This window comes from Pseudogymnoascus destructans, assembly GCF_001641265.1.
Source record: "Pseudogymnoascus destructans isolate 20631-21 unplaced genomic scaffold scaffold_31, whole genome shotgun sequence".
Taxonomy (NCBI): domain Eukaryota; kingdom Fungi; phylum Ascomycota; class Leotiomycetes; order Thelebolales; family Thelebolaceae; genus Pseudogymnoascus; species Pseudogymnoascus destructans.
In genome coordinates, this window is record NW_020167550.1 from 127,345 (window position 1) to 153,295 (window position 25,951).

The 25,951-nt window shown below is 50.3% G+C and overlaps 7 protein-coding genes across 7 annotated transcripts; 4 read left to right on the forward strand and 3 right to left on the reverse strand.

The window, feature by feature from the left end:
- Positions 1-788: 788 nt before the first annotated feature.
- VC83_08962 (uncharacterized protein) lies at positions 789-1,242 on the forward strand (the record flags this gene model as incomplete). The annotated part of the gene is made up of 2 exons (XM_024472502.1): positions 789-877; positions 930-1,242. The coding sequence occupies 2 exons, from the start codon at positions 789-791 to the stop codon at positions 1,240-1,242; spliced, it is 402 nt and encodes a 133-aa protein (XP_024320012.1).
- Positions 1,243-2,353: 1,111 nt separating this feature from the next.
- Positions 2,354-2,964, forward strand: VC83_08963 (uncharacterized protein; the record flags this gene model as incomplete). The annotated part of the gene is made up of 3 exons (XM_024472503.1): positions 2,354-2,445; positions 2,501-2,735; positions 2,785-2,964. The coding sequence occupies 3 exons, from the start codon at positions 2,354-2,356 to the stop codon at positions 2,962-2,964; spliced, it is 507 nt and encodes a 168-aa protein (XP_024320013.1).
- A 434-nt stretch (positions 2,965-3,398) lies between these two features.
- On the reverse strand, positions 3,399-4,329 carry VC83_08964 (uncharacterized protein). The gene is made up of 2 exons (XM_024472504.1): positions 4,009-4,329; positions 3,399-3,961 (listed from the first exon to the last, which is right to left on the reverse strand). Exon 2 carries the CDS (start codon positions 3,929-3,931, stop codon positions 3,632-3,634), a length of 300 nt encoding a protein of 99 aa, XP_024320010.1. The 5' UTR covers positions 3,932-3,961; positions 4,009-4,329; the 3' UTR covers positions 3,399-3,631.
- Positions 4,330-5,057: 728 nt separating this feature from the next.
- On the forward strand, positions 5,058-6,655 carry VC83_08965 (uncharacterized protein; the record flags this gene model as incomplete). Its single annotated transcript, XM_024472505.1, has 5 exons — positions 5,058-5,095; positions 5,189-5,467; positions 5,903-6,003; positions 6,111-6,164; positions 6,219-6,655. The coding sequence occupies 5 exons, from the start codon at positions 5,058-5,060 to the stop codon at positions 6,653-6,655; spliced, it is 909 nt and encodes a 302-aa protein (XP_024320018.1).
- Positions 6,656-7,618: 963 nt separating this feature from the next.
- Positions 7,619-10,611, forward strand: VC83_08966 (uncharacterized protein; the record flags this gene model as incomplete). The annotated part of the gene is made up of 5 exons (XM_024472506.1): positions 7,619-7,856; positions 7,914-8,653; positions 8,699-9,061; positions 9,113-9,476; positions 9,524-10,611. The coding sequence occupies 5 exons, from the start codon at positions 7,619-7,621 to the stop codon at positions 10,609-10,611; spliced, it is 2,793 nt and encodes a 930-aa protein (XP_024320016.1).
- A 365-nt stretch (positions 10,612-10,976) lies between these two features.
- On the reverse strand, positions 10,977-15,443 carry VC83_08967 (uncharacterized protein; the record flags this gene model as incomplete). The annotated part of the gene is made up of 1 exon (XM_024472507.1): positions 10,977-15,443. The coding sequence occupies one exon, from the start codon at positions 15,441-15,443 to the stop codon at positions 10,977-10,979; it is 4,467 nt and encodes a 1,488-aa protein (XP_024320017.1).
- Positions 15,444-15,808: 365 nt separating this feature from the next.
- Positions 15,809-18,018, reverse strand: LXR3 (L-xylulose reductase). Its single transcript, XM_024472508.1, has 3 exons — positions 17,562-18,018; positions 17,097-17,480; positions 15,809-17,017 (listed from the first exon to the last, which is right to left on the reverse strand). The coding sequence occupies exons 1-3, from the start codon at positions 17,812-17,814 to the stop codon at positions 16,770-16,772; spliced, it is 885 nt and encodes a 294-aa protein (XP_024320011.1). The 5' UTR covers positions 17,815-18,018; the 3' UTR covers positions 15,809-16,769.
- Between the last annotated feature and the right edge of the window lie 7,933 nt (positions 18,019-25,951).

The window sequence follows — 25,951 nt, forward strand, 5'->3', positions numbered from 1 at the left end:
CCAGGGCCTAGTAACGTGACGTGTGAGTCACAGTGGGAAGCGGGGTAGGCTGCCATGTGATGGGGCTAATGGATAGTTGCAGAAACTAGTGGATATTGGATAGTTGAGCTATCCACGAACTATCCTGAATATCTAGCTATCCGCCAACTATCCAGATTACCCATGAGGCACGACGCCACTATATAAGTAGATAGTATTTCCTTAGATAGGAGCTTCGTGCTCAACTCAATATAGTATTCTTTACAATACTGTAACGTGTTACTTGGAAAGCCTTTGTGTCTAATCCCCTGCCTCCTCTGTCAAGTCAACCTTACGCAAGAAACCTCTGTGTCTTCTATCATTTAGAAGTCAGCGTTACACATCACTATCACCATAGTCAAATGTAGTATCATCAAATTGATCATCTTCTATTTCATCATCTCTATTTGCCTGTGTATTTGATGCCTGCTGCCTCAACCTATCTGCCACTGATGTCCTCCAGTGGGGAAATAGAGGCGCGAGTAATTCTGCCCTCCTCCGCACTCGACTTCTCAGAAAACGGGCTGGCATCTCGAAAAACGGTGCAGCTATGGGCTACCTATGGTTGGGAGTACTTGAGGCACCTGAACTTCTGGTTTTTGGCTGAAGTTCAACAACCCACAAGTGTGAGGGGCCGCACCAACAGTGATATGCAACGTCGAAGAGACGGCAGATTTCTTCAATGTGGGGAGAGTGCCAGAATTAACTGGGAACCTCAAGGGAATTAGGATAGATCGATTCAAAACAGCTAAGTATACCACTGTGTTGTCATGGCGCTGTCACTGGAAGATGCCAGGCTGAGGAGAATCAGCTGGAATTGGGGTGGGGATTTCGCTGGAATTGTCAGGGGGGTGGGACAGTAAGACAAAGTAAGGAGCTGTTGACTTTCCTCACTGTCTTGAGGGCTCCAGCAAGGAGTATGTGTCAGAGCTATCACAACTGGCAGTGGATGAAGGGCGGGGGGAAGCTGGAGAATATTTGCTGGGGTTAGGCGAAGCTGGGGAGGGTTTGGTGATGCTAGGCGAAGCTGGAGAAAATTTGCCAGAGCTGGGCGAAGCTGGGGGAAATTTCCTAGGGCTGGGCGAAGCCGGAGAAAATTTGCTTGGGCTAGGCGAGGCCGGAGAGAATTTCCTGGGGCTGGGCGAAGCTGGGGGAAATTTCCTGGGGCTGGGCAAAGCCGGAGAGAATTTGCTTGGGTGGGCAGAGCTGGAGAATATTTGCTAGAGCTAGGCAAAGCCAGGGAGGATTTGGTGATGCTTAGCGAATCCGGAGAAGACTTGGTTGGGCGAGGCAATGCTGGAGAGGATTTCCACTTTAATGATCTTCTCAAAGAACCTGAAAGCAGGCAGCATTACCATGCGCGGTTTCTGTTGTGTTAGAGGACTGCTTTGGCAGGCCCTCTTGAGGAGCAGAAGAGGAGGGCATGAGGGTTGCAAGGGCGAGTGCAAGATGATGCAAAGAGAATATGGGCGGTGCTTTCCTTGGTGTTGTTACCAATCCAAATTCATACTCAGGCAGTCTTGGTGAAGTGAGAACGGTGCCTGGCTTTGCGCAGTATCTTGTGCTAAGGTGATGCTATCTATAAAACAATCAGTATAATTCATGCTCTTTATCCTTCCTTCAACTTACCTTGCTTCCTGTTGTTGGCTTATGTATGGTTGGTGATGAGGTTGGTGGTGAAGTGGTAATGTCAACACAAGCTGCTAATATGTCACGTGACTATGCTTCTCCGAATAGCTTCAATTCACCACCAACCTCATCACCTCAGCATCTTTGCCATACTCCAGTCCACGCTCTAGTCATTGGAAACCTCAAAAGAGTAAGTTTATTTTTATTGTTATATTCAGATCTAATGCCTCTAGCAGCAGGAAAAGTTTCATCTCTGTGTTTTTCTATTGGTCCAAGATTCATCGGTCCAACCTCCCTTTTTCCCAAGTGTTGGAAGTGGCTAGGCTTTAATGAGACGGATTCGTGCGCATGTATAGTTAGTTGCGTGTTTATCTTAACCACCTTTCCCTTTCTGTCTTTGTGATTATGGGCTATCAACCAGGCGGCCACCGTAGCAAAAAGCCAAAGGACAAAACAAAGGCAAGCTATTTTCTATCTTTTGATCCTCTCAGATGATAACCATCTATACAGCATCCCATTGAGAAGGAAATATCCCACCAACACGTGTTCACCAACGATGAACTGCCCTCAAGCCCTGATCGCGAAGAGACACCGGTGCATGAAGAACAAGGTCGCCACCATCAGGAAGACACTCCTCCTACCAGCAGCCGCCTCGTTGGAGATGAAGTCAACGACACTCTTTTTATCATGCCAGTGACAACCACCAATGCTGAGAGAGGCCGCCGAAGCAAATACTGCCCCATCGAAGAAACGCCGCCAGAGCTACACTGACGATGCTGGCAAGAACCCTGGCACAATGTACCCTGGCTATAACAACCGCCCAGTTGCTGCTGAGATGGCAGTATGGGAATAGGATCTCAGCCCGCGAAGCAGACGACAAGTGGACTGAGATATCTGAACAAATTGATCGGGAAGCGCGCTTCCTTCTTCTCCTGCATATGAGGCACGACCTTCTTGATATAAAAGAAGATGTCCTAAAAAAGGTGCTCCCAGAGTATCCAATCGAGTCAACAGTATATGGGAATGTCTGTGTTGTCCTTATGGAAAAGATCAAACGTTACCGGTATTCACTCATCAAGGATCTCATAGTAAGTAATACATCTCCCATCTCAAATGCAATTTCTAACATCTTTACAGCTTCACGTCAAGACTGCAATGAATGCAACAGATGGATCTGGTATTCGTTACTGTTACGATTATAGCTTACAGCTTGTTATGGTTGTTACAGTTGTTACGGTTGTTACGGTTGTTACAGGTGCAGCCTTAGCCACCAAGGCTACAACTGCTAAGCGGAAAACTGTATATTACAAGGAATAGCCTCACCTTCCTTCCTTCTTCTTCTTCTTCTCTCTTTAGATTCAATCTAGCTTATTATTCTCCGGACTGGCTTCTTGACCTCCGTGACCATCGTAACAGTTACTGCACGACCTTAGATGGCCTTGGAGATATGTTTAGTACTCGGTATACGACTGCAAATTTTTTTGAGGCATTTCGATTCATACACCATTATATCGACCTTGAGAAAAAAGCAGCGACCTCGCCCAGTACTACGCCAAGGAACTTTATATCAACGCTTGTGCCCGGACGAAATTGATGATAGACTGGAAATCTGACCCTGATCGAAAGGCTATTAGCCTACACTCCCGAGAAAAATTGCTGGGCGTGGCTACAGATCACGATGGCGCTGTTTGAAGCTAGATCTGGCATGAATACTGGCTATATGATAGAAATAATACGCAATGAAGCTTGATTCCCATGCCTTATTTGACACCTGCTTTCCTGTGCCTGCCGCCTCTCTTCTGTGTTCCTCCGCAGCTTGCGTCGCTGCCGTGATCAAAATGATCATACTCTTAGTGCTCCAGCCCACGCCATCGCTGATCTATCCTGCCGCTGAAGGAAGGCTTCCCGGGCCCCAAGAGCTCTACAGATCCAAATGACAGATAGCTGTGTGTCTATTAGGCTATCTGCCCTTGGAAACTTGGCCTCATTTCTCAATTTCCTCGCTCGCTTTCCTCTCCCGGTCTTCTTCACCGTTTTCCTTTGCCGTGTCCTTTGCCGTTTCCTTTGCCGTTTCCTTTGCCGTTTCCTTTGCCGTTTCCTTTGCCGTTTCCTTTGCCGTCTTTGACGTTGCCTTTGCCGTTTCCATCACCGCTTCCATCACCGCTTCCATCATCGATTCCTTCGCCGTTTCCTTCGCCGTTTCCTTCGCCGTGTCCTTCGCCGTTTCCATCACCGCTGCTATCATCAATTCCTTCGCCGTTTTCTCTGTCATTTCCACCACCATTTGCCTCTGTCATTTTCTTCGCCGTTTCGTCTGCCATTCTTCAGTTCCTCTTTGCCTTTCTTGCTTGGCCGGCGTACCTTTCAACTCTTGCGGCTTCCTTGCCGCCGCTCCAACTCTTGGTCCCAGGACCGCTCATAGCCTCATCCATGGCCGCAATGGTTCCATTCGAGGAAACCAGAAACGCCTGCCCTTGGTCTCGCCCTGGGGATGGTGATAATACCGTCCTCACTCCACACCGACAGTGTCAGGACCAAGGAGCGAGTGCTTTCGGTCAGTATTAGCCGTCGCCGTCATGGATTCATGACGATAGTTTGGCCGGCGACGGCAATATCACAACAACGGTCCTAGGGTTAAAACCAGTGGGCTTATTTCACTGTCATACTACTGTTGATTTTATATCTACTGTTCTACAGCTTCAACCGTAAGGGTTGAAGCCTGATCCCGGATTTTGGACGGTCTTCGGACCGGTGCACGGGCCAACTGACCGTGGGATGACCGGCCAAAATGGCTGGTGATCCCCACCCAGACCGTCCTCGGACCCCTCCACGAATACGTGGCGCGCCGGTAAGGTACCCCGCACTATTCCACTCCCTAGTTCGCCACTGCATTTTTTGGCTTTGGCAGCTCTGGCTGGTCGAACCTTGATAGTGAACTACAACGGTTTTAAATTAACTAATCTGTTATATGGATCATCTCAAAAATGCTTGCAGATGGGGTAGCTATTTATCCACCACTGCTAATGTCAATTAATATTTATTTTGTATAAGATAGGATCAAGCTGCCATCATGCTGTTTACCTTTTGCTATCCCATATTTTTAACGCGTCGCCACGAGGTTGATCAGCTTCCTGTCGTGTCTGCTCGTTCAGAGCTTGGCGTGAATGTAGTTTCGGGTGAACAATGGCCGTTGCATGATGATGGCCTTAATAAGTCGTCGAATGGTGAAATAACCCCTGAATATTGCTTGTTGAATTGGGGGGGCTAACGGCTCCAAAGGGACCATTACAGCTTCAAAATCAAGAGCGGCTATTCATTTGGTCTAGAGAGGTATGGATCTTACCGTCTACTATTGGAGTGATCTGATTGTTATGATATAGATGCACTACTGGAGAGCTCCGGTTCCCGAGATGTGGATTGACATTCTTCAAAAAGTAAAGGCAGCTGGGTAAGTTATGCCACATTTATCATATTAATGACCAGACTCTAACAGGAACAGCTTCAACACCATTAGGGGCACTTAGACCCTAACTATTATCAGGATACCACAATGCAAAGGACGTAACTTTGAACGCCTCTTCGAGATTGCAAAGGAGGTTGGTCTATACGTCCTCTTCCGCCCTGGCCCATACGTCAACGCTAAAGCTACTGCTAGCAGATTTCCAGGATGGGTTACGACTGGGGCATACGGTAGGCTACGCAACAATGACACCCGGCACACCGATGCTTGGACGCCATACATGAACAGGATGTCACAGATAATTGCCAAGCACCAGGTCACCAACGGCGGTAATGTTTTCATCTACCAAATCAAAAATGAGTTCGGAAACCAATGGCTCGATCGTGTGCAGATGCCTCCATGAGTTCCATATATCGACTATATGGAACTCATGGAGGCATCTGCAAGAAAAACGGAATCGATGTCCCGCTCATCCACAACAACCCGAATATGAACAGCAAGTCATAGTCCAAGGATTATAGCAACGAGGGTGGGAATGTGGCTATTTATTCCGCGGATCACTACCCGTCAGCTAGAGCTGTGATCTATCGGAGTGCACTGGGACCAATGGCAATGTGCCCGACTTCACCACATTTGAATACTACACGTCCTTCCAAGATGTAGCTTTAACGCAGCCATCTTTCTTGGCCGAGTTTCAAGGCGGGAGCTACTTGCCCCGGGGAGGCCCTAAGGGAGGCTGGTAAGAATTAATTCTGTCTCTAGTTTATGTTATTAGTAGTGGCTAACCTCGTTAAGTGTGAATAACACTGGCCCCGATTGGGTTAATGTATTCTATAGACATAACGTCGCCCAGAATATTGCAGCTGCGAATGTGTACATGGCGTTTGGAGGAACTAGTTGGTAAGAATTCTCTTTGAAACCTTTGACAACAACTACTAACTCGTAAATAGGGGTATGTCATCCGCCTCCCAGTTGAGTAGAACTTAATACTGACTCGAAATAGCCGGAATCCCCTTCCCAGGAGTTGGGACCAGCTATGACTACAGCGCACCAATTAGTAAGTTTATACATCGAGAATAATGAGCGAGCCTGCCACTGACATGCTTGATAGGCGAGACTAGATTCGTTAGCGACAAGTATTCCGAGACGAAGCTATTCGCACAATTCCTTCGTGTCGCCAGAGACCTTACGAAGGTCGACCGCGTCAACAATGGCACGACATATGCCTCGAACCTAGCCATCATGACAACAGAGCTTCGCAACTCCGACACTAATGCTGCTTTCTATACGGCTCATGCATTGTCACTATCGACTGATCGAAGCCCTTTCAAGCTGGATGTGTCTACATCCGCAGGTAGACTGAATATCCCGCAGAATGGCGGCGATATTGCCGTGAATCGAAGATTATTGTCACTAATTTTCAGCGTCGGGCGAGAGAAGCTCACCTATTCCACGGCAGAGGTATTGACGGCATCAATCACGGCAAGCCAATCGTTTTCCTCTGGTTGCCGGCTGGCGAAAGTGGAGAGTTCCTCTTGGACTGTATAAGGATTCCTTGTTCTGAAGAAAGACGACTGCTCCAATATAAAGTTCAAGCAAGGGGCGCAAGCATGTAAGTGCAGGGAGACTAGATTTGACCGAGTCCACGGAATGAGTCGAAGCCTTTAGAGATCCGATGAGACTTCCATATAACGTTTTTCTGGTCCGGATCTTCTTTCCATTGGATGTGATTGAGTTGACTGCTTTCGGGCCAAACAGTTCGAGATCAGTTTCTCAGACCAGTCTCCAGAAATTTCAATTGTCTTCTTTTCAATGGCTACGTTGCGCACAAGATATGGGCCCTGGACGACGACTAATCTCCGTTAGTAAAGTAATATGAACCAATAGAAACAAATGTGCTTTACCTGTTGTGTTCTCATAAATAAATGGATTGTTCTTGCAGCTGTCAAGCTGCAAGAATGCAAGCGTCGCTGAGACATGTGAATTGGAGATATCGCCGACAGCGGGCTAAACTGAGGCTAGGTTGGCCAGTCACATATTATGTGTCTTACCCCTCAATCCCCTCAATCCCCGCATCCGAGTGTATACACGCCAACTCTACTAAAAGTACGTAGAGTGCTCTAGTAAAAGTGTAAAAGTGTAAAAGGCCCGAAGATATCCCAAGGCCGGCTGGGAGCCAGAAGGGCCGCCGTGCTCTGACGCGTTCCGGTGTGCATTGGAGGCTCATAGGGCTTATGCTTCGTATAATCTGCATGTTTCCAGCTTGATTCTCTCAGTGCCGAGAGCTCCATTGGCTGCTCATGTTCCCTGTGGCTTGACTCGAGTACTGTAGTACTGGGGTTTAGTGCTGTCCATTGAGCTGTCCAGTATATCCTACCGTGCAAGGTTACTCCACTCCGTCCAGTCAGTCAGTCCTGGGCGGATTGACTAGATGGAGTATTAAAGTCGAGGTATGACCTGGATGATTCGTGATCTTCACCTCACCTCACCCTCACCACCATCCCTATCACAATGAAGGTCGCACTTTCCTGGGTGTTGGCAGCCGCCGCGGCTGTCTCTGCCACCACTTCAATTGAATACCGCACTGCCTCCAATGGCGATCCTTTGGCAAATTGTCCAGGTTACAAGGCCTCAAACGTCAAGCTTGGCAAATCGAGTCTGACTGCCGACCTGACGCTCGCTGGAAATGCTTGCAATGTCTACGGTGATGATCTAAAGAGCCTGACCTTGGAGGTCGAGTACCAGACTGGTAAGTTTCATGACACCCTCGTACAACCCAATTGGCCCCTAACGCGTAAATAAAAAGATGACCGCATCCACGTCAAGATTGCAGATGCTGCCAACAGCGTCTACCAGGTCCCAGAGAGCGTTCTCCCGCGCCCCAAGGCGAAAGACGGTATCAAGTCGGCCAAATCCAACATCCAGTTCAAGTACAAGTCAAACCCGTTCTCCTTCTCCATCATTCGCCCGGAGACTGGGGAAGTCCTCTTCGATTCTTCTGCCGCAAGCATCATCTTCGAGTCCCAGTACCTCCGCCTCAGGACCAAGCTCCCAAACAACCCCAACCTGTACGGCCTGGGAGAGCACTCTGACTCGTTCCGCCTCAACACCACCGACTACGTCCGCACTCTCTGGTCGCAAGATGCATACGGAATCCCAGCCGGCCATAACTTGTACGGAAACCACCCCGTCTACTACGAGCACAGGACCACGGGCAGCCATGGTGTCTTCTTCCTCAACTCCAATGGCATGGATATCAAGATCAACAACGACAAGGGCAAGAACCAGTACTTGGAGTACAACACTCTCGGTGGTGTCTTGGACTTCTACTTCGTCGCTGGACCGACACCAGTGGCTGTTGCGCAGCAGTATGCTGAAGTCGTGGGCTTGCCTGCCATGATGCCGTACTGGGGACTCGGGTACCACAATTGCCGATACGGATACGAGGATGCCTTTGAGGTTGCTGAAGTGATTCACAACTACTCCGTGGCTGCGATTCCTTTGGAGACAATGTGGACCGATATCGACTACATGGACAGAAGAAGGGTGAGTCTAAGTGTCCCCACCTCCATATCACGACTGACATTTTAGGTCTTCTCGCTTGACCCCGAGCGATTCCCTCTGAAGAAGATGCAGGCGATTAACGATTATCTACATGCCCGCGACCAGAAGCAGATTGTCATGGTGGACCCGGCTGTCGCCTACCAAGATTACCCGCCATACCACAGCGGCGTTGCAGATGATATCTTCCTTAAGCGCAACAATGGATCCGACTGGTTGGGCGTTGTATGGCCTGGTGTTTCGGTCTTCCCCGATTGGTTCCATACCGGTGTCCAGGACTGGTGGAACAACGAGTTTGCTTCATTCTTTGCCGTCGACGGAGTCAACATTGACGGTCTGTGGATTGATATGAACGAGCCCTCTAACTTCCCTTGCAACTTCCCTTGTGACGACGTATGTATCCTATTCCCACCAAAAAGTTGCATCTGCTAATATTGCTTTTAGCCATTTGCTGCCGCCGTTGGATTCCCTCCTGAGCCACCAGCAGTGCGCCTGCCACTCAGAGCGCTTCCAGGTTTCCCCTGTGATTTCCAACCCGAGGGAACACCATGCACAGCATCCAAGGAGAGACGCGCAATCGAGGCCCCAGTTGTGTCATCATCCAAGGTCGAGCGCCAGGCAGCTGGACAGCAACTTGGCCTGCCAGGCAGAGACCTACTGTACCCCAAGTATGCCATCCACAACGCAGCGGCATTCACTATCGAGGATAATGCGGCAGGCGGTGGTATCTCCAACCACACCGTCAACACCGATGTCATCCACCACAACGGCCTTGCCATATACGACACTCACAATCTCTACGGCTCAAGTATGTCCCCCCAGCTCATAAACCTGAACATTAGCTAACCAACCCAGTGATGTCCGTCGCCTCCCGCGAGGCCATGCAGTTCCGCCGCCCCACCGAGCGCCCTCTGATCATTACCCGCAGCACCTTCGCCGGTGCCGGAACCAAGGTCGGCAAGTGGCTTGGTGACAACGTCAGCTCTTGGCTCGGATACCGCATCACCATCAGCGGTATGCTCGCCTTTGCCTCCGTCTACCAAGTACCAATGGTCGGCTCCGACGTCTGCGGTTTCGCCGACAACACCACCGAGCACCTCTGCGCCCGCTGGGCCATGCTCGGCGCCTTCGCCCCCTTCTACCGCAACCACAACGGCTACATCCCCCAGATCTCGCAGGAGTTCTACCGCTGGGACAGTGTCGCCGAGGCTGCCCGCAAGGCAATCGACATCCGTTACCGCCTGCTCGATTACATCTACACCGCTCTCCACCGCCAGACTCTTGACGGCACCCCGCTCGTCAGCCCGCTCTTCTACCTCTATCCCAACGACGCCAACACCTTCGGCATCGAGACGCAGTACTTCTTCGGCTCCGGCATCCTCGTCAGCCCCGTCATCGAGGAGGACTCCACCTCCGTCTCCGCCTACCTCCCCAAGGACATCTTCTACGACTTCTACACCCACGCCAAGATCCAGGGCCAGGGCAAGCCCGTCCCCCTCAAGAACCTGAGCACCTCCGATATCCCCCTCCATTACCGCGGCGGCGCCATCATCGCCCAGCGCATCGAGGGCGCCATGACCACCACTGCGCTCCGCAAGAACGATTTCGAGCTCATCGTCGCTATTGGCGCCAACGGAAAGGCTGAGGGCGAGCTGTACCTCGATGACGGTATTAGCCTTGTCCAGAAGGGCACGACCAGCTTGAAGTTCGTGTATGATGGGAAGACGCTTAAGGTTAAGGGAAGCTACGGGTATGATTCCAAGGTGCAGATTAGACAGGTTACCTTCCTTGGACTGAAACTCGGTGGAGGCGGTGGCAAGGGCAAGGATTGCAAGGTTAACGGCGTCAAGAGCAAGTCTGCCGTCAAGGCTGATTCGGGTGCCGTGGTTGTCCAGGTTGGCAAGGGACTGAGCGCTGACTTCACTGTCGAGGTTGAGCAGTAGATTGTAATTATGGGTGGACTGACTGCTTTGTCCACCACACCTGGGGTATTGTGATAGGATAAAAGCTTAATCAGCATTATTACCCTGCACTCATTTTGTACACTGAATGCATAGTGTAATTTCAGGCATATTTTGCCTCCATATTGATACACCTAGGCTACCAATCTAGCAACTATATGAGCAACGCAGCTAAGCTACATAATAGCAATATTCCCAACGCCAAAGCAAGGGTCTCCCCACCCACCCCCCCTGGCCACATATGCGAGTAGTACAGTACAGTAGTAGTAACTGATGCCAGATCCCGCGCCTAAGAATGCCCCATGTATCCGTACACGCCCTCTGGAGGGTACGCGCTAAGAGGAAGTCTACTCCTCATCCATCAAACACCCCAAGATAAGACTCTGCACAACGAACTCATCCCCCACAACTCTAACCTTCTTCCTCTCACCTCCCTGTTCCAACCCAGTCTTCTCATCCTCCACTTCATCACCCCTCTTTCTCTTTCCCGCCTTCCCTTTCGCCTTGCCCTTGGCCTTTGTACCACTCTCCACCCCACCCAGAATCTCCGCCTCCGCACCAGCAACCTTCCGATCATCATCCACATACACCAAATCCCAACCGCCACCTTTTTCCACCACCTCCCTCGCCTCCTTCACACTAGCCACACGCCTCACTTCACCCGCCCCCAACGCCCGCGTCAAAAAGAGATACGCTCTCTTCCGCTCCTCCGCCTTCCCCCGCCCCATAAGGAAAATAACTCTCTTCCCACCAAGTAGCTTCTCGCGCCGCTCAAACGTCTCCTCAAACCGCGCAGTCGATGGATCATAAGGCGCGAGCAGGCGACTCCGCACCGCGCCCCCGAGGTACGACGATTCGCCCGCCGCGAGCAGAAAAGGCAGGAATGGCACGATTCTGCCGCGTGCTACGCACGTCGTGACCCAGCGCCCAGAGAGGCAGGGCAGGCCCAGCGCGAGGGCCTGCACGAACTTGGATTTACGCGTGTAGTGGTCGCCGATGAAGGCTACGAAACCAAGGTCCTGCGCGGCGGGTGCGAGGGCCAGCTCGCCAATCTGTTTTTGTTTGTGTTTGAGTGGGGGTAGCGGCTGTTTTGTGGCGGTGGAAGGCGTGGTGAGGACAGAGGTGGGGCCATCCGTAAATAGATCATTGAAGCCATCAAGGAGGCGGCCGCCGTGGGATTTGACGAGGCGCGTGACGGCTGTGCGGTCGGAGATGTCTTGCGCCGTATCACCTTTGTAGGAGATGGCAAAGGCCATGTTAGCGAAGAGGGTTGGGTTAGTGGTTTTTTGAAGATGGACGGCTTTGGGAAGGGTTGGGGGTCCTTTGGTGAGGATATCTGGGGAGCTGGATTTAGAACTGTCGGATTTGGTATCGTAGTTTATGGAGGCCCGGCGGGTGGAGCGAGCTGGGCGCTGAGGACGGACAGGTGTTAGTTCTACTACAGTACTGCTACCTTCCTCAGAGAAGTCGGTGGTGCTCATAGTTCTCCGTGACGCCCTGGAGTTGCTACGGGAGCTCTGTGCACTCAGCTTCGCCTTCCCAGTTGCTTCCACTGCCTTGCTACCTTGAATTGCTTCGTTTCTAAACCTCGTTTGGCTGGCCGTCAGCGGTCCTTGAGGAAATGATAGTTTACGCCTGACAGTAGGCGGTGGCATTGATTCCGCATAGTCTCGCGCAGGGGTTCCATTGTCACTCGTATCTGTAGTTGTATCTGTCGACCTGCTCCTATCGTCACGGTTTCGAGTGTTGCTATTCTCCATTACAGCAGTGAAGAACTCATCATTGTCATACTCCGACGGCAGTTCAGAGAGAGACGAGCTGGTGGAGTGCCGAAGATTCGAATCATGAAGAGTGACGTATGTAGATATATTTTCCGATGACTTCAGGTTCGCTGTAGCGGGGAGATGAGATGAAATTTCCTCAGCATTTCCGCTATGTTGTGTGGAAGGCAGAAATGCGGAATCTTTCGACCCCGAACTGGTTACGCCACTGGATATCATGGGAGCGGCTGGTCGATGCCTTTTCAAATACATCTGTCGAATCTCTTCGTCGTGGTAATAAGCCTGATGGTCCTTCATATTACACGGCCTATCGGCGCTATAAAACGGGCATGGAAGCAGCTCCGTCTCGCCTGTAGGAGCCTCTCCTATGGTCCCAATTGACTGGCGAATAGGCGATACCGACTTTTGCGCAGTAATCATAACCACATCATCTTCGCTGACTTGACTTTCTCTGGGTACCTGTTTGCTATCAAACACAACACCAGAAGCTCGACGAGCTTTCCTTGCGGCACGTGTTGCAGGCCTCACTGGCGATGAATCAGCAGCATCCACATCGGCGCTTTGCAAATTATCTGCCGACGACGGGACTATCTGCGAAGGTGCTGCGAGAATGGGTTTGATAGAGGGAATCAAAGGTAGACTAGAGCTCATAGCTGATTCTCCAGAAAATACGACCTGCGATTTTTTCGAAATCGCGACTTTTTTGGAAGCCGCAATATTCGACTTGGCTGTGTTGGCTGGACCGACCTTAACCCCACGTTTCATAGCAAGGTCTCTGATCGGGCTCGCAATTGCATCGTACTCCGGATCATCCTGGGTGAAGCCAAGGCCACCAATAGAGACTAAGGAAGGCTCCGGGGAGTCATCCATATCAAAAAGCTTAGCTGGGCTCGTCTCGGGGACCATGTCCTCGGCCGATGCAGGCATAAAGACAGCCTGCGAAAGGCGACCAGGTGTTTGAGGCAGACCACTCTTGCCAAAGCGACCGCTAGACGTGCGAGGTGACCTCATTCTTGGGGACATGGAGCTTTCTCTATGTGCGGATTCGGTATCGGAGTTGTTTTCTAGGGTGGGTAACGGCGGTAATACCTCGTTCCCTTGAGGTTTGAGATCCGTAGACGCAGTATTTGACTGGTTAGTCAAATTGAAACAGTCGTTCGAAGGTATGGGGCCTTTTTCTAGCCTTGATGATCTGTTACTGGGTGATGGACTGTCAACAGGGGCCGCGATTGGAATTTGTGAATCGACGATAGTCATCTCTGCCTGGGTACCTGCTTGAGTATCACCCTGGTCGTTCTCGTCCGTCTTTATAGAGTCCCGAATTTGGGTACTAGTCTGGTTATCCCTCGCATCAGCGTCGTAGCACTGGGCGACGTATTCCTGAGATACGCTCCGGCGCTTCTGGCCAGTTGCTGGCACCTCGACCTCCTCCTCCTTCGGCGCACGGGTAACAGATACTTGCGCAAGCTCTTTGGCAGCATCCTCTCTCATTTTCCTTTGCTTGGCGCGAATAGCTTGATCTCTTTCAAAAGAATCCTCCTCGCTATCGCTGTCGGCTTCAGCCTGTGCCTGCTTTTGCAAGCGGCGTTGCTGAGACTCTTCGCGACTGACATATTCATGCGGTTCTGACCCTTTGAAGCTGATTGCTCGGTGCTGAAAGCTTTTTGAGGTTCGCGGAACCGGCGTTTCGTGGGCAACTGGGATATGCCCACGGTAACTTGCACTAGCTGGTGTCTTGCTGCCATGGTGGTATAGCGGAGAGGTGAAGGCAGGAAGACGGTGGCCATGGCCGGGCGCTTCATTATCGCGAGAGCGATTTGTAGCAGCTGATTTCGCCTGATGTAGTAGAGGAGATGAGAGGTCTCCGGGAGGGTGATATGAAACCTGTTGAAAGCGGTCGGTGACTGACGATAGTACGCGGTTTCGCGACGACTGCACCCCGAAACCAAACATGCCAGGTGAAGGCCTCGAAGACCCAGACTCCAAGACATGAGGGTCTACCGGAGACGATTGTGTGTTATTGAATAATTGCGTCCCCTGCAAGGGCGGTTTCGACTTTGCAAATGGGTTTTCAGGCGGGGCAGGCGTCTCCGGTCCCAATTCCATTGGTGCTTCGTGGACCGTAAACCCCTCATCTATTCCTATCGAAGATTCGCGATTTATTGGCGCATGTACTTTGCTCGTTGTGAAGGAGAAGCGCACGCTGCCTGTTTCGTTCTCATCGTAACTCCTCGCAGAGGCTGTGGGACCCAGATTTGTCTGCAAAGGGAGTTCATCATCGTGACCTGGCACGGGAGACGACGAAGGTATATGCATATCGCCATAAGCAAGACTGTTATTCTTCTGTGTGGGAGAGCCATCTGGTTCGCTGAGATTGGCGTCCGATGGTTGCCAGTCGTCCATGCTGTGTTTCGTAGGCCTATTCAGGCTCTTCCCATGCTTGGTGGTGCTTGTCGCAGAGCGTTGGTTGTATGTCCGCGGTTGTTGCTTGGAGTTATTGGATTTTTCTCCGGAACGATGTGAAGCAGCGTGTCGTGGCTGATGTTTGTCGTCGCGGCAATGCAGCGTCTTATCCTTATCACTCGTTATAGACTCAGGTTCATATTTCTTTCCATGCAATCCTTCCTTGTTGGGTCGATCTCTGTTCAAGCTGGTTTCTTTCTGTCCATCTCCACTCCCAGCAGTGCTTGCGCGTCGTGCTTGAGTCTCCAGCAAGGAGCCAAAATCAACAATATCCGACGTCTGTGTATCCTCTCCTTCACCACTTTGCCCATGAATCGCCGATCCCTTGTCGACAAATATCTGAGAAGGCTGTGAACAGACGTGCTCTGGTCGAGGCACAGAAGTCGCGGGTACCGACAGGAAAGCTACCTGAGAGTCGTCCAAGAGGTGTTTTTCCTGGAGGTTCCTTATGAGCTGAGTATCAAGGGATTCGGAGCCAGCCGTTACGTGCAATGGCCCGTCTGGCCACAGTGCGAGCGGTTGTGAGGTCGAGAAAGTTGGATCTCCAGCCTTGCTGGTCGTGGCCACCATCGCGGGAAGTGTGAGTGGTCAGTGCCACCCTTGCGTCGCGGCGATGACTTGCATACACGCAGAGAACGCGACGAAATTCTGTCAGTCGACGTGGCTATCTCGTCAACTCCATGGCTCGCTTCTTCATCTGTTGTCGTTGTCGCCTGGAGATGAAATCGATGTGCTGGCGGTAATTTGAGCAGAGCAAGGGCTCAGGGTAAAAGAATGCATGGTGGCTATTGTCACGCGGGGTTCAAGTGTCACCCTTGGCTTTTGTGAGAGGAACAAGGGAGGCCAGCACCGCGTTAGTGACACGATGTCACGTGGGTACAAATTTCTCACTACGAAAACCAACCTCGCGACCACAAGTAAAGTCGAATTGAGGGGAGTATAAATATCATATAACGTTAATGGAAGAAGATAAATCTTGGCGACAGAATATGATAACGGTGCAGATGCAATCCAAGTCTGAAATTACCGACAGTAGACTCCACGGTGACAACAAGATTCATAGTGACACAAACGGGACAACCCACCCGAAAGGCCTCCAGAACACCACGGGGGATGGCTATGGAAGCATGAAGGTTGCGCAGTTTGTTACAGCATTCCCAACCAGCACCCTCTTCGGTGACAGCTGTTCGGTGACAGATGCTCGGCGACAGCTGCTCGGCGACAGCTGTTCGGTGACAGCTGCTCGGTGACAGCTGCTCGGTGACAACAGCGCGACAGTGAGAACCCTCCAAAACACCAGCGCCTCATTTATCGAAATACGGACTTATTTTTCCTCTTTCCATGAGCCACCTCCTCTTTCTTCGAGCTTCTTCTTCTTCATTGATGATTGGGACGAAAGTTTTGATAGCGCCGCTTCCTCCGTCTCGACCCCCATATAACCCAGCTGATTATCGGTCTGACTGATCCATCTCTGCTGCTCCTGACTGACATGCTTATCTGCCCGTATATATCTTCTTCGAGCGGGGGAGTTGTGGAAATGACGTGCTTGAACAGGCATCAGAAACAGAACCAGCAACAGATTATTTGTTGAGAGGAAAAAACCTCGTGGGGAAAGTTGGGGTTGTATTTATACCCACCGGGTAGACTCAACATTCGTGGAGTGAGAGAAGGCGAGTAGGACGCCGATGGTTAGCTATTCCATCACCACATTCTGCAGCTTCAAATATTCATCAACGCATAAACCATTCATTGGGGGATCAATAGGCTTTTATTCCACATCCTACCAAGATCATTCTCTACCTGCTATCCGCCCCTCAGCGCGCGCCCGTAGGCCTTGGCTCCCCTCCCCATCCCTCACATCCATGTATAAAAAAATCCCATCCCAAAACCCCGCATCTATGGAAGACAGTAACCACCATCAACAATGATATCCGTCCCCGTCGTATAGCTCGCCGCATCACTGGCCAGGTACAGGTACGCGCCCTTGAGCTCGTGCGCCTCGCCCTCACGACCCATTGGGATCTTGTTCTTCCAGATCGCCTTCGTCTCCGCCGGCACGAAGTCGCTGATCTCGGTCGCCATGTAGCCCGGGCTGATGGAGTTGGCGCGGGCAAAGCCGACCCACTCGACGGCGAGGGACTTGCCTGTGTGGGTGTTAGTAACCTCATCTCATCTCATCTCATCTCAGATCATAATAAAGAGGGTAACGGAAGGGGAACATACAAAGGTGAATAACACCAGCCTTAGCAGCGTTATACGCTCCCTGCAGTTGCGGGATGTTGACAATATGTCCGCTCATACTCGCCGTAGCAACAAAGCTTCCATAAGTGAAGTTCTCAAGCTTCTTGCCATCGGTAGTGGTGCCCTCGGCCTTTTGGCGGCGCCAGTGCTTACCCGCCGCGCGCGCAGAGTAGAAGGTTCCGTCCAGATCCGTGGTGACCACCTTCTGGTAGTGGGAGATCTCGCCATCGAGCATGGCGCCCTGCGTCCATGGGATGCCGGAGTTGGCGATGAAGATGTCTAGGCGGCCGCCGAAGTCCGAGACGGCTTGGTTCACTGCGGCCTCGACGGTCTCGTAGGTGGTGATGTTTACCTGGTACGCCTTGCCTGTCGGTGGTGTTAGTTATTGGGATTGTTCGTTTTCAATTGCTCGCCTGTTCAGATGGTGATGTCATATGATATACTTACACTTGACGCCAAAGGTCTTCTCGATCTTCTCGGCCTCCTGGATGGCCTTCTTGTTGCTGTTGTACCAGATGGCGACATTGGCACCTGCCTCAGCGAGGGCGTGGGCGACGGCAAGACCGATTCCTGCTCCGGCGCCGGAGACGATGGCAGTGCGTCCCTTGAGGGAGAAGAGAGGGAGCACACGATCGGTGTATTGGGGTGCCACGGTGTTGTTGTGGGTGAATTGGCCCTGGACGATAGTCTCTCCTGCCATCTTGAAGGTTGTAGTGAAGGGTATTTGGGTAGTGAAGGCGATTGAAGAAGTTGTGTGTTTGAGTGAAGCTGTGATTGGGAGGTATATGGAGGTGAGTATGAAGAAGAGAAGAGACCGGAGTTGCGGGAGAAGAGAGGGGGAATATATAAATGAGGGGTATAGTAAGCCATTATGCAACCCCTTTCATATGACGGCATAGATACTGGTAACTGAGTACAGTCAGTACTCGTACAACTGTTAAGTTAACTGTAACTGTATACTCCGTAGATTTGTCCTTGATCTTCTATCGTTGAGGTCATTGCGGGGCAAGATACTCCGTATCCGATAACCAGACCTGTATAAGTACCCACAGTATTAATATTGTATTGGTGGTACAACAGTATGGTACGGCATATCCCTATCGATTGGCAGTTCCCGCTGCATTCGGATTGGACGGTGAGAAGGGCTGTACCTTGATTAGTTGGGTTTAGCGGGGTATTTCCCGGATTAACTGTCGGTTCCGACGATTGGTGGATTAGTGCATACCTGTTGAGTAATAAATAGAGGGTTTCAGCCAGAATTGCATGGCATGATTGCATGCCGTAAGAAGTACGATCTGCGACCCCCCCCTGTAAAACCCCTGTAAAACCCCCATACTAGCTGCCGCCACCTCACTGGCGCCAAACCCAATGCATACATACGTATGCTCTGTCGCAGCATAATTATGCTGCGTAAAGACATACGTGAGCATGCCCACATTTAGTTTAGACTGTAGAAGTAGAGCCTTGGCAAAGGCTCTACTCTGACAACGTAGGATATCTATACTATATTACAAAATGGCTAACCCCTGCAACTCCATTGGCTATTAAATAGCGAAATTCATGATTGGTTGTTTGTTCTTCTAACCCTCTTATTACGGTGTTAGGCTTAGGGCGCAGAGATTTTGCTCTAGGTTCCACTCTTTTACGGACCGTATACAGTTAGCACATGCCATCCGTAGCCCCTAACCTGTAGGTCTATAAGAAATAGTATGTACCTCTGCCTCCCTAATGTGGCTGTAAACTGTGCCTTCTACACGGGTGATATGAGTTCGTCTCCTCCAGTTCGCTGTTCCCACTGCCATACGTACCGGGAGCCGTCGCTCTTCCCTGCAAATCGCCTTGGGCGCCGGTACGCAACGTGCTCTCTGTGCTCTACCTCTCAGTCCTCTCGCCATAGCATCCGTGCTAGCTCTAGGGCATTGTGTCATACTGACATTCGTTGCACTCAGTTTGCTATCAAACTCAAGAGCAAACTTGGAAATCTCCTCCTCAAACCTACAAGTCACTATACATATTTTGGCTTATCACACCAACAACAAGAGCAATACTACTCAACGATTGCTACAACCATCTATGATTCATTACACATCATCGCTCCTTAGTTACTGGGCCGATATTACCACATAGCATATCTCTACAATGTAAGGATGCCTCCGTACCTAGATACTCGAAGAACCTGTCTCAGAACTGTTACGGTCACTACAAGCATGGAATCCGACTCGGTGGAGTTTCGAACCAGTAGAGGAGCATATAGCGAGTTACACTATAGTGGGGGACGGTAAGTGTATAGGGTTCAGGGCTGATGTAGACCTGTTGCGGTGGAAGGTTCAGGGCTAGGGTTGGGATAACCGAGTCGGGCCCGTTTCGGGAGTTAAGGAAACAGACTCAACGGGGTTCCCCCTTCATCTTTTTTGTATCCTTCGTAGTAGACCTATAGGATAGCATCCGTTTAGCCTCCGACTCGCACTCTCATATAATATTACTGTGAGCTGGGTGCCCTGTGTCCTTACATTATACAAAAAAGATCACGCCTGCCGGGGACGGCCGTACTTAAATAATATCCCACACCGGAACGACTCAGGAGAACTACCGCTGCACCATCGACTGCGACTCGGTGATGTTTCGGAGGAGAGACCCGACGACTTCAAATAGCCGTGATTCCAGAGATCTCACGGACAGCCAGTGGATCAGGGTTTGATTCTTCAGAACAAGCTGGTAAAGTCGCCGACGTTGGCGCCAAATAGGATACGAGATCCTTAAGAACCCCCTCATAGCACAGAGGAAATTGTGGACAAGAGCGTTGATAGCTACGAGCTACCGGAAGTCAAGCTCTTTCGTATCGGTACTGATACACACCCAAGGCAATATGTCGAAAAAGCCGACATCAAACATACCCCAAGACAACGACGGTCAACTGCCCAGAATGACTACCGGACAAACCACCACTGCAGCTACGACGTCTGTGCCATCCGAAGACATCCCGAGTCGAATGGCCCACCTCAAAGCACAGATACAGGAGGTCAAGGATCTACTAGTTATCCTGTCGGGTCCCAGACCAGAATCCCGTCCACACCACTGGTGGACGCCCCCATACCCACAGTCGAAGTTACGGAGCAACGAACGCCTCGTACACGAAACACACCCGAGACGGTTCAATTGCCGCCTCTTCGGAACACTCGTTCTCCCTCCATTCCAGGGTCATCACGAATGCACACCGAGGACCCTCCGAATCGCTATAAGAAATCAACCATCTCTGAGAAAATCCTTCCTCTCAGCGATGGGGTAGAACATACCTTCAGACAATGGAGCGCTTCGATTCGGGACCGACTCGTAGTCAATGAGGATCACTATCTTACCGACGTCTCCAGAAGAGTGTTGATATGGGGAACTACGACCGGCCTGGCGAAGACCTACCTAGAGCCCCAATACCTGTCCGCTACGCATGGGTTCCGCAGTGCTGAGGAGATGATGGATCTACTAGGTTCATACTACCTCACAGGCAACGAGACGGAACAGGCCAGGAACCTCTTCGACGACCTGCAAATGGGAGAGAAAGGGCATGCTAGCGAAACCTTCCCAGAGTTCAAGGCTCGTTTCCAAAGTGCAGCTATCACAGGACAAGTCTCCGAGTCGGAATGGTTTCGGTACATGTGGAACAAGTTGACTCCTCAATTCCGCAGCCGCGTTGCGATCATCAAAAACCAATGGAAGGGAGAATACCTGACCATGGTACGAGAACTTACCGCCTTCGACCAGGAACGGCGCCGGAACAACGAATTTGAATCCGCAACCCGCTCTCGCAAGGACGTCCACACATACCACGGATACGGCAAAGGCGTCATCAGCGTCGAAGCCGACTCGAGCCACATCCGCTCTGTTCACCCGAACCGCGTTCCTCCCCAAGCCAGCCATACCGGAACGTCCGAGAACTGCAGTCCCTGCGCCCTCAGGAAACTGTTTCAAGTGTGGAAAGCCCGGCCATTTCCAGGACAAATGCCCCCTTAACGCTACTATCAAGGAAATGGACCGTAACGACCCCGAGGCAGAAGAACAATGGGAAGAAGCTGTGGAACTTCAATCAGATGCATTCCTCGAGGAAAACGACGAGGCCTAGGAGAAGGCTCCTTCCTAGGTCTATGCAAATGTGACCTGCGAGGACTAGACTTACGAGAACTCCTGGGAGGCACCCAGTTCTTAGTCGACACGACCCTGAGTATGAATGGACTCGGTGTGCAAACGAAGTCCCTAGCAGACACAGGAGCAAACGGCTACCTCGTCATTAACAAGCCTTTCGCAATACGACTGTCGAAAGCGCTTCAGAGCCCTATACGGAAACTACCCTACTCTGTACCCATACGTGGATTTCAGTGCAAAATCCAAGGCCACGTATCGGAGTATATTCGGTTACACTTAACAGTCGAAGGACGCTGAATATATAACTGTCCCTTTGTACTCCTGGACCTCGGAGCACAAGATGTGATAATTGGGAAGAAGCTTTTCAGCCGCTTCCGAATACTACTCGACTCTGCAAAGAGCCGGTTAGTATGGCCAAAGGAGTACCCGCCGACTCCTAGCTGGAGCAAGGAGATCACCTTGCCCTACCACTCACGCGAAACGTCCATTAAACATCCTGCATACCAGTCGGATGCGAATCGCCGGGATTTCGCAATCCACCGCGAAGACAGACGCCGCGCAGGCGGACGTTCAATGGAAATGAAAGTGATAACTTCCGACTACGAAGAGATCACCGATACGCCATAGAACCCACCACGAAACCAGGAGGTTTCTCCCCCACCGCAGAAAAACCTAGTACATAGGTTTACGCCCATGCATATATGCGAAATCAGTGCAAATGCTTTCCACCACGAGATGATGTGAAACGACTCCGAGTTTTTTCAAACTAGCATCTACGAAATCGATCAGATCATTCATGAAAAGGAGTTGGTAGAGGACGAAGAAACGCTCTGCCTCATCCAGCAGAAGCTTCCGCATAGGCACCGGAGGTACACCGATGTCTTTTCGAAGTTGGAATCGGATCGAATCCCCCCCCACCGCATATACGACCACAAGATACAGCTCGAAGCCCCTTTACCAAACGCTTTCTCCCCGTTATATCGACAGGGCACCGAAGAGCTTAAGGCTATGAAGCAATACCTGCTGGAAAACCTGGAAAAGGGATTCATCGTCAACAGCAACAGCCCCTTCGCATCCCCTATCCTATTCGTAAAGAAAGTGGATGGCAAATTAAGATTTTGCATCGATTACCGGAAGTTAAATGGTCTCACGCGGAACGATCCCTACCCCATCCCGCGTATCGATGAACTACTAGGACGGGTGTCGAAAGCAAAAATCTTCACGAAGCTAGATATCAGACAAGCCTTCCATCGTATACGGATGCACCCCGACTCGGAAGAGTACATGACCTTTCGGACTCGCTATGGATCATATAAGTGCAAAGTGCTGCCATTTGGACTGACGAACAGTCCCGCAACCTATCAGCAGTATATGAATGACGTCCTGATGCAATACTTAGACAAATTCTGTACCGCATACTTAGACGACATCCTAATCTATTCAGAGGACCCTACGGAACACATAGACCATGTGCATAAGGTCCTACAGCATCTCCGAGAAGCTGGACTCCAAGCTGATTTGAACAAATGCGAGTTCAACGTCACCAGGACAAAATACTTGGGTTATGTTCTCACTACCTCCGGTGTCGAAGCGGACCCTGACAAAATCGAACCCCTTCGTAACTGGATCCGACCGACCACTGTTACGGGTGTGAAGTCCTACCTAGGATTCTGTGGCTTCTATAGACAATTCATTCGTAATTTTGGCAAAATAGCAAAGCCCCTCACCACCATCACTAGTCCCTCGGAGCCGTTCCGGTGGACAGACGAATGTGAGGATGCGTTTGAGGAATTGCGACAACAACTTTTAGCGGTACAGGCACTTCACCACTTCAACCCCGAATTGCCTACGAAGCTGGAGACTGACTCCTCTGATGGAGTGGTAGCTGGTGTCCTGTCTCAAGAACACCCTGACAAGCGATGGTACCCAATAAGCTTCTACAGTCACATCCTATCCGGACATGAGATCAACTGGGAGATCCACGACAAGGAACTATTCGCAATCGTGAAAGCCTTTGGAAAATGGAGGCCCGAGTTGGCTTCGGTACGCCACCGAGTTGACGTCTACACTGATCACCGTTCGTTGGAATATTTCATGTCTACCAAGATTCTCACAGCGAAACAGGTTCGGTGGATGGAGCTACTCTCTGACTTCAATTTCTGCATCATGTACACCGCAGGCAAGAATAATCAGAAGGCTGATATTCTGAGCCGAAGAGACCAAGACCTGGTAATGCAGCAGAAAGTCAAACTTGATAGTAGGGCGAGGGTATTGTTAGGTCCAAGCCGCCTACACCCCCGAATCAGCACCGAACTCGCCGAGAGCTACATAGCATCCATTAATTCAATGGACACCGCCAAGCCCCAGGTGCCCTTCAATTTAATAGAGGCGCTATGTGCGGACAATCAGAAGTCGTTCACCGAGACTCGCGTGAAACAACCCCTACCAGACGGATTCGCGATGAACGACCAGCTCCTCCTATACAAAGGCCGCCTATGTGTGAATCGCCACACTGACCTATGTACGAAACTGATCCGGGAAGCGCACGATCAAGTGTCGTCAGCACACCCAAGTGGCAGGAAAACCTACCAATTGCTCGCCCCAAAGTATCATTGGGTCGGGATGGAAGCGGACTGTTTGCGGTATGTACGAAACTGCGTGAAATGCCGGCTTTCTCACACCAATGTCACTAAGCAACAAGGATTTCTACACCCACTACCCGTACCCGAGTACCCTATGCAACACCTCACCATGGACTTCAAGGAGTTCCCAAGGGACAAGCATGGATACAATAGCATCTTAGTGTTTATGGACCGACTCGGAAAGAGTTCGGTGACAATACCTTGCTACAAAACCATAACTGCCCGCCAGATGGCGCAATTGTTCATCAAATGGATATACCAATTCGGACACACTCCGGAGTCGATTGTAAGCAACCGCGGACCCCAATTCGTATCATCCTTTTGGCAAGAGTTCTGTCGAATTATCGGTGTTAAGGTTAAGCTGTCAACTGCCTATCATAAGCAGACCGACGGGCAGACAGAAATCATGAACCGATACATCGATCAGAGACTGAGGCTGTAATGGTGGGTGCACCAGATATGAGAATCTAGCCACCCAAGGAAGGGATGAATTTACTAAGACAACACACTGTCTTAGGAAACAGAGCCAAAGGGTTGTAGCTTAGACTATTCCACAACGCAGCAATCAGGTGTATGATGTGGTGAAGTGGTTTAGACAAGTTGCAACAAATGTTGAGTCTGAGAACTCAGGGGTAAGTCAGAGGTTAGCACCTCACTGACTTTTCAAAAACAGAGAATAACAAGATCAATGCTTGGAAGCTTGGAAAAGACGTAGAAGTATGTGCTAGTCGATTTACTGTATTGCCTGCTTGCCCTTTCTTAAGGAAAGGGCAATCCTATTTATGCCAAAGGAGTGTAGTTCTCTCATTTTCCATGACTTTCCATGACTAACCAGGCTTGGTAAATGTATTAGAAATCAAGTGCGACCCACAACTAGCTTGCTAATCATGTAGTGAACGTAAGAGAATCCCATAGAACCATCTCTTGGGTTCCTAGCCTATAGGAAGTGAAAAGGAGGTCCAAGGTCAGAGTACCTATAGATAAATTATGTCATAACTTAACCAATCTTGTGGGTAACTAAGGAGCGATGACGTGTAATGAATCATAGAGGGTTGTAGAAGCTTCTAGAGCTATCGTTCATGTTTCTAGGCCTCTAGTTGGTAGATATATGCCATGTGGTAGTATTGGCCCACCCCCTTAAGGAGGAGATTTTCTTAATAACTTGTTCAATGAGTGTTCAAATGATATGCCGTGATGTATGTAGCATAAACAGATGTAGTAGAAGAGTTTGCAGCAATCGTTGAGTAGTATTGCTTCTGTTGTTGGTGTGATAAGCCAAGATATGTATGGTGACTTGTAGGTTTGAGGAGGAGATTTCTAAGTTTGCTCTTGAGTTTGATAGCAAACTGAGTGCAACGAATGTCAGTATGACACCATACTTTAGAATTGTGTTCCATACAAGCTCAAACCAGCCACGAATGACTTCTGGATCTTCGCACTTAGCCCTCTGGTAGTCGTATTTTCGCTGGAAGCGTGTCCGGAGCTCTACATGGCGCTTAACAAAGTTTGAAGCCCAACGTGACCCGATGCGTGGCGCGTCGCGTGTTGCAAGTAGTCGATTTGCCATATCTTCAACAATAGACAACTGAGGAGGGAACCCTTTAGCAGCTAAGTCAAGTATATACTGAACAAGAACTGATTCCTCTAGGTTACTTAATTTCCGTAAGTTGGCTTGGATATCGCGTCGTGAAGGTACACCTTGTAAACGGTGACGTAGCTTGTGGTGGTCTACGGAATAGATCCTAGCTGCAACTCGAAGGCACAAATTTGGGTCGCTTTGCATAGCTTGGATAGCTAGCACTAATTTGCTTTCATCATTTTTATGGCGCATGTTTTGTTGTGGAGGAATTTAACATTTAGTTGGGGGGGTTGGTCACCGCATGATTTTGGCACTTTCGCTTGTTTGGCACTTTCGTTATACATGCACGTTACTAACAGTATTATTTAGAGGAAGGTCTGCATCCCTCATATAGCGATCCTTCTGACCCCCGAGGTTGTTATAGCACAGTTACGGGATGCCAATGGCAAGAGAATTACTTTAATCCATGTTCATTAAGACAG

Coding starts and splice junctions, on each gene's coding strand:
- VC83_08964 (XM_024472504.1), bottom strand. CDS start 3,931: ATGGTGGTGGAAATGACAGAGAAAACGGCGAAGGAATTGATGATAGCA.
- LXR3 (XM_024472508.1), bottom strand. CDS start 17,814: ATGGCAGGAGAGACTATCGTCCAGGGCCAATTCACCCACAACAACACC. Junction 17,481..17,561: donor GAAGACCTTTGGCGTCAAGT/GTAAGTATATCA, acceptor CACCACCGACAG/GCAAGGCGTACCAGGTAAAC. Junction 17,018..17,096: donor GGCTGGTGTTATTCACCTTT/GTATGTTCCCCT, acceptor ACACCCACACAG/GCAAGTCCCTCGCCGTCGAG.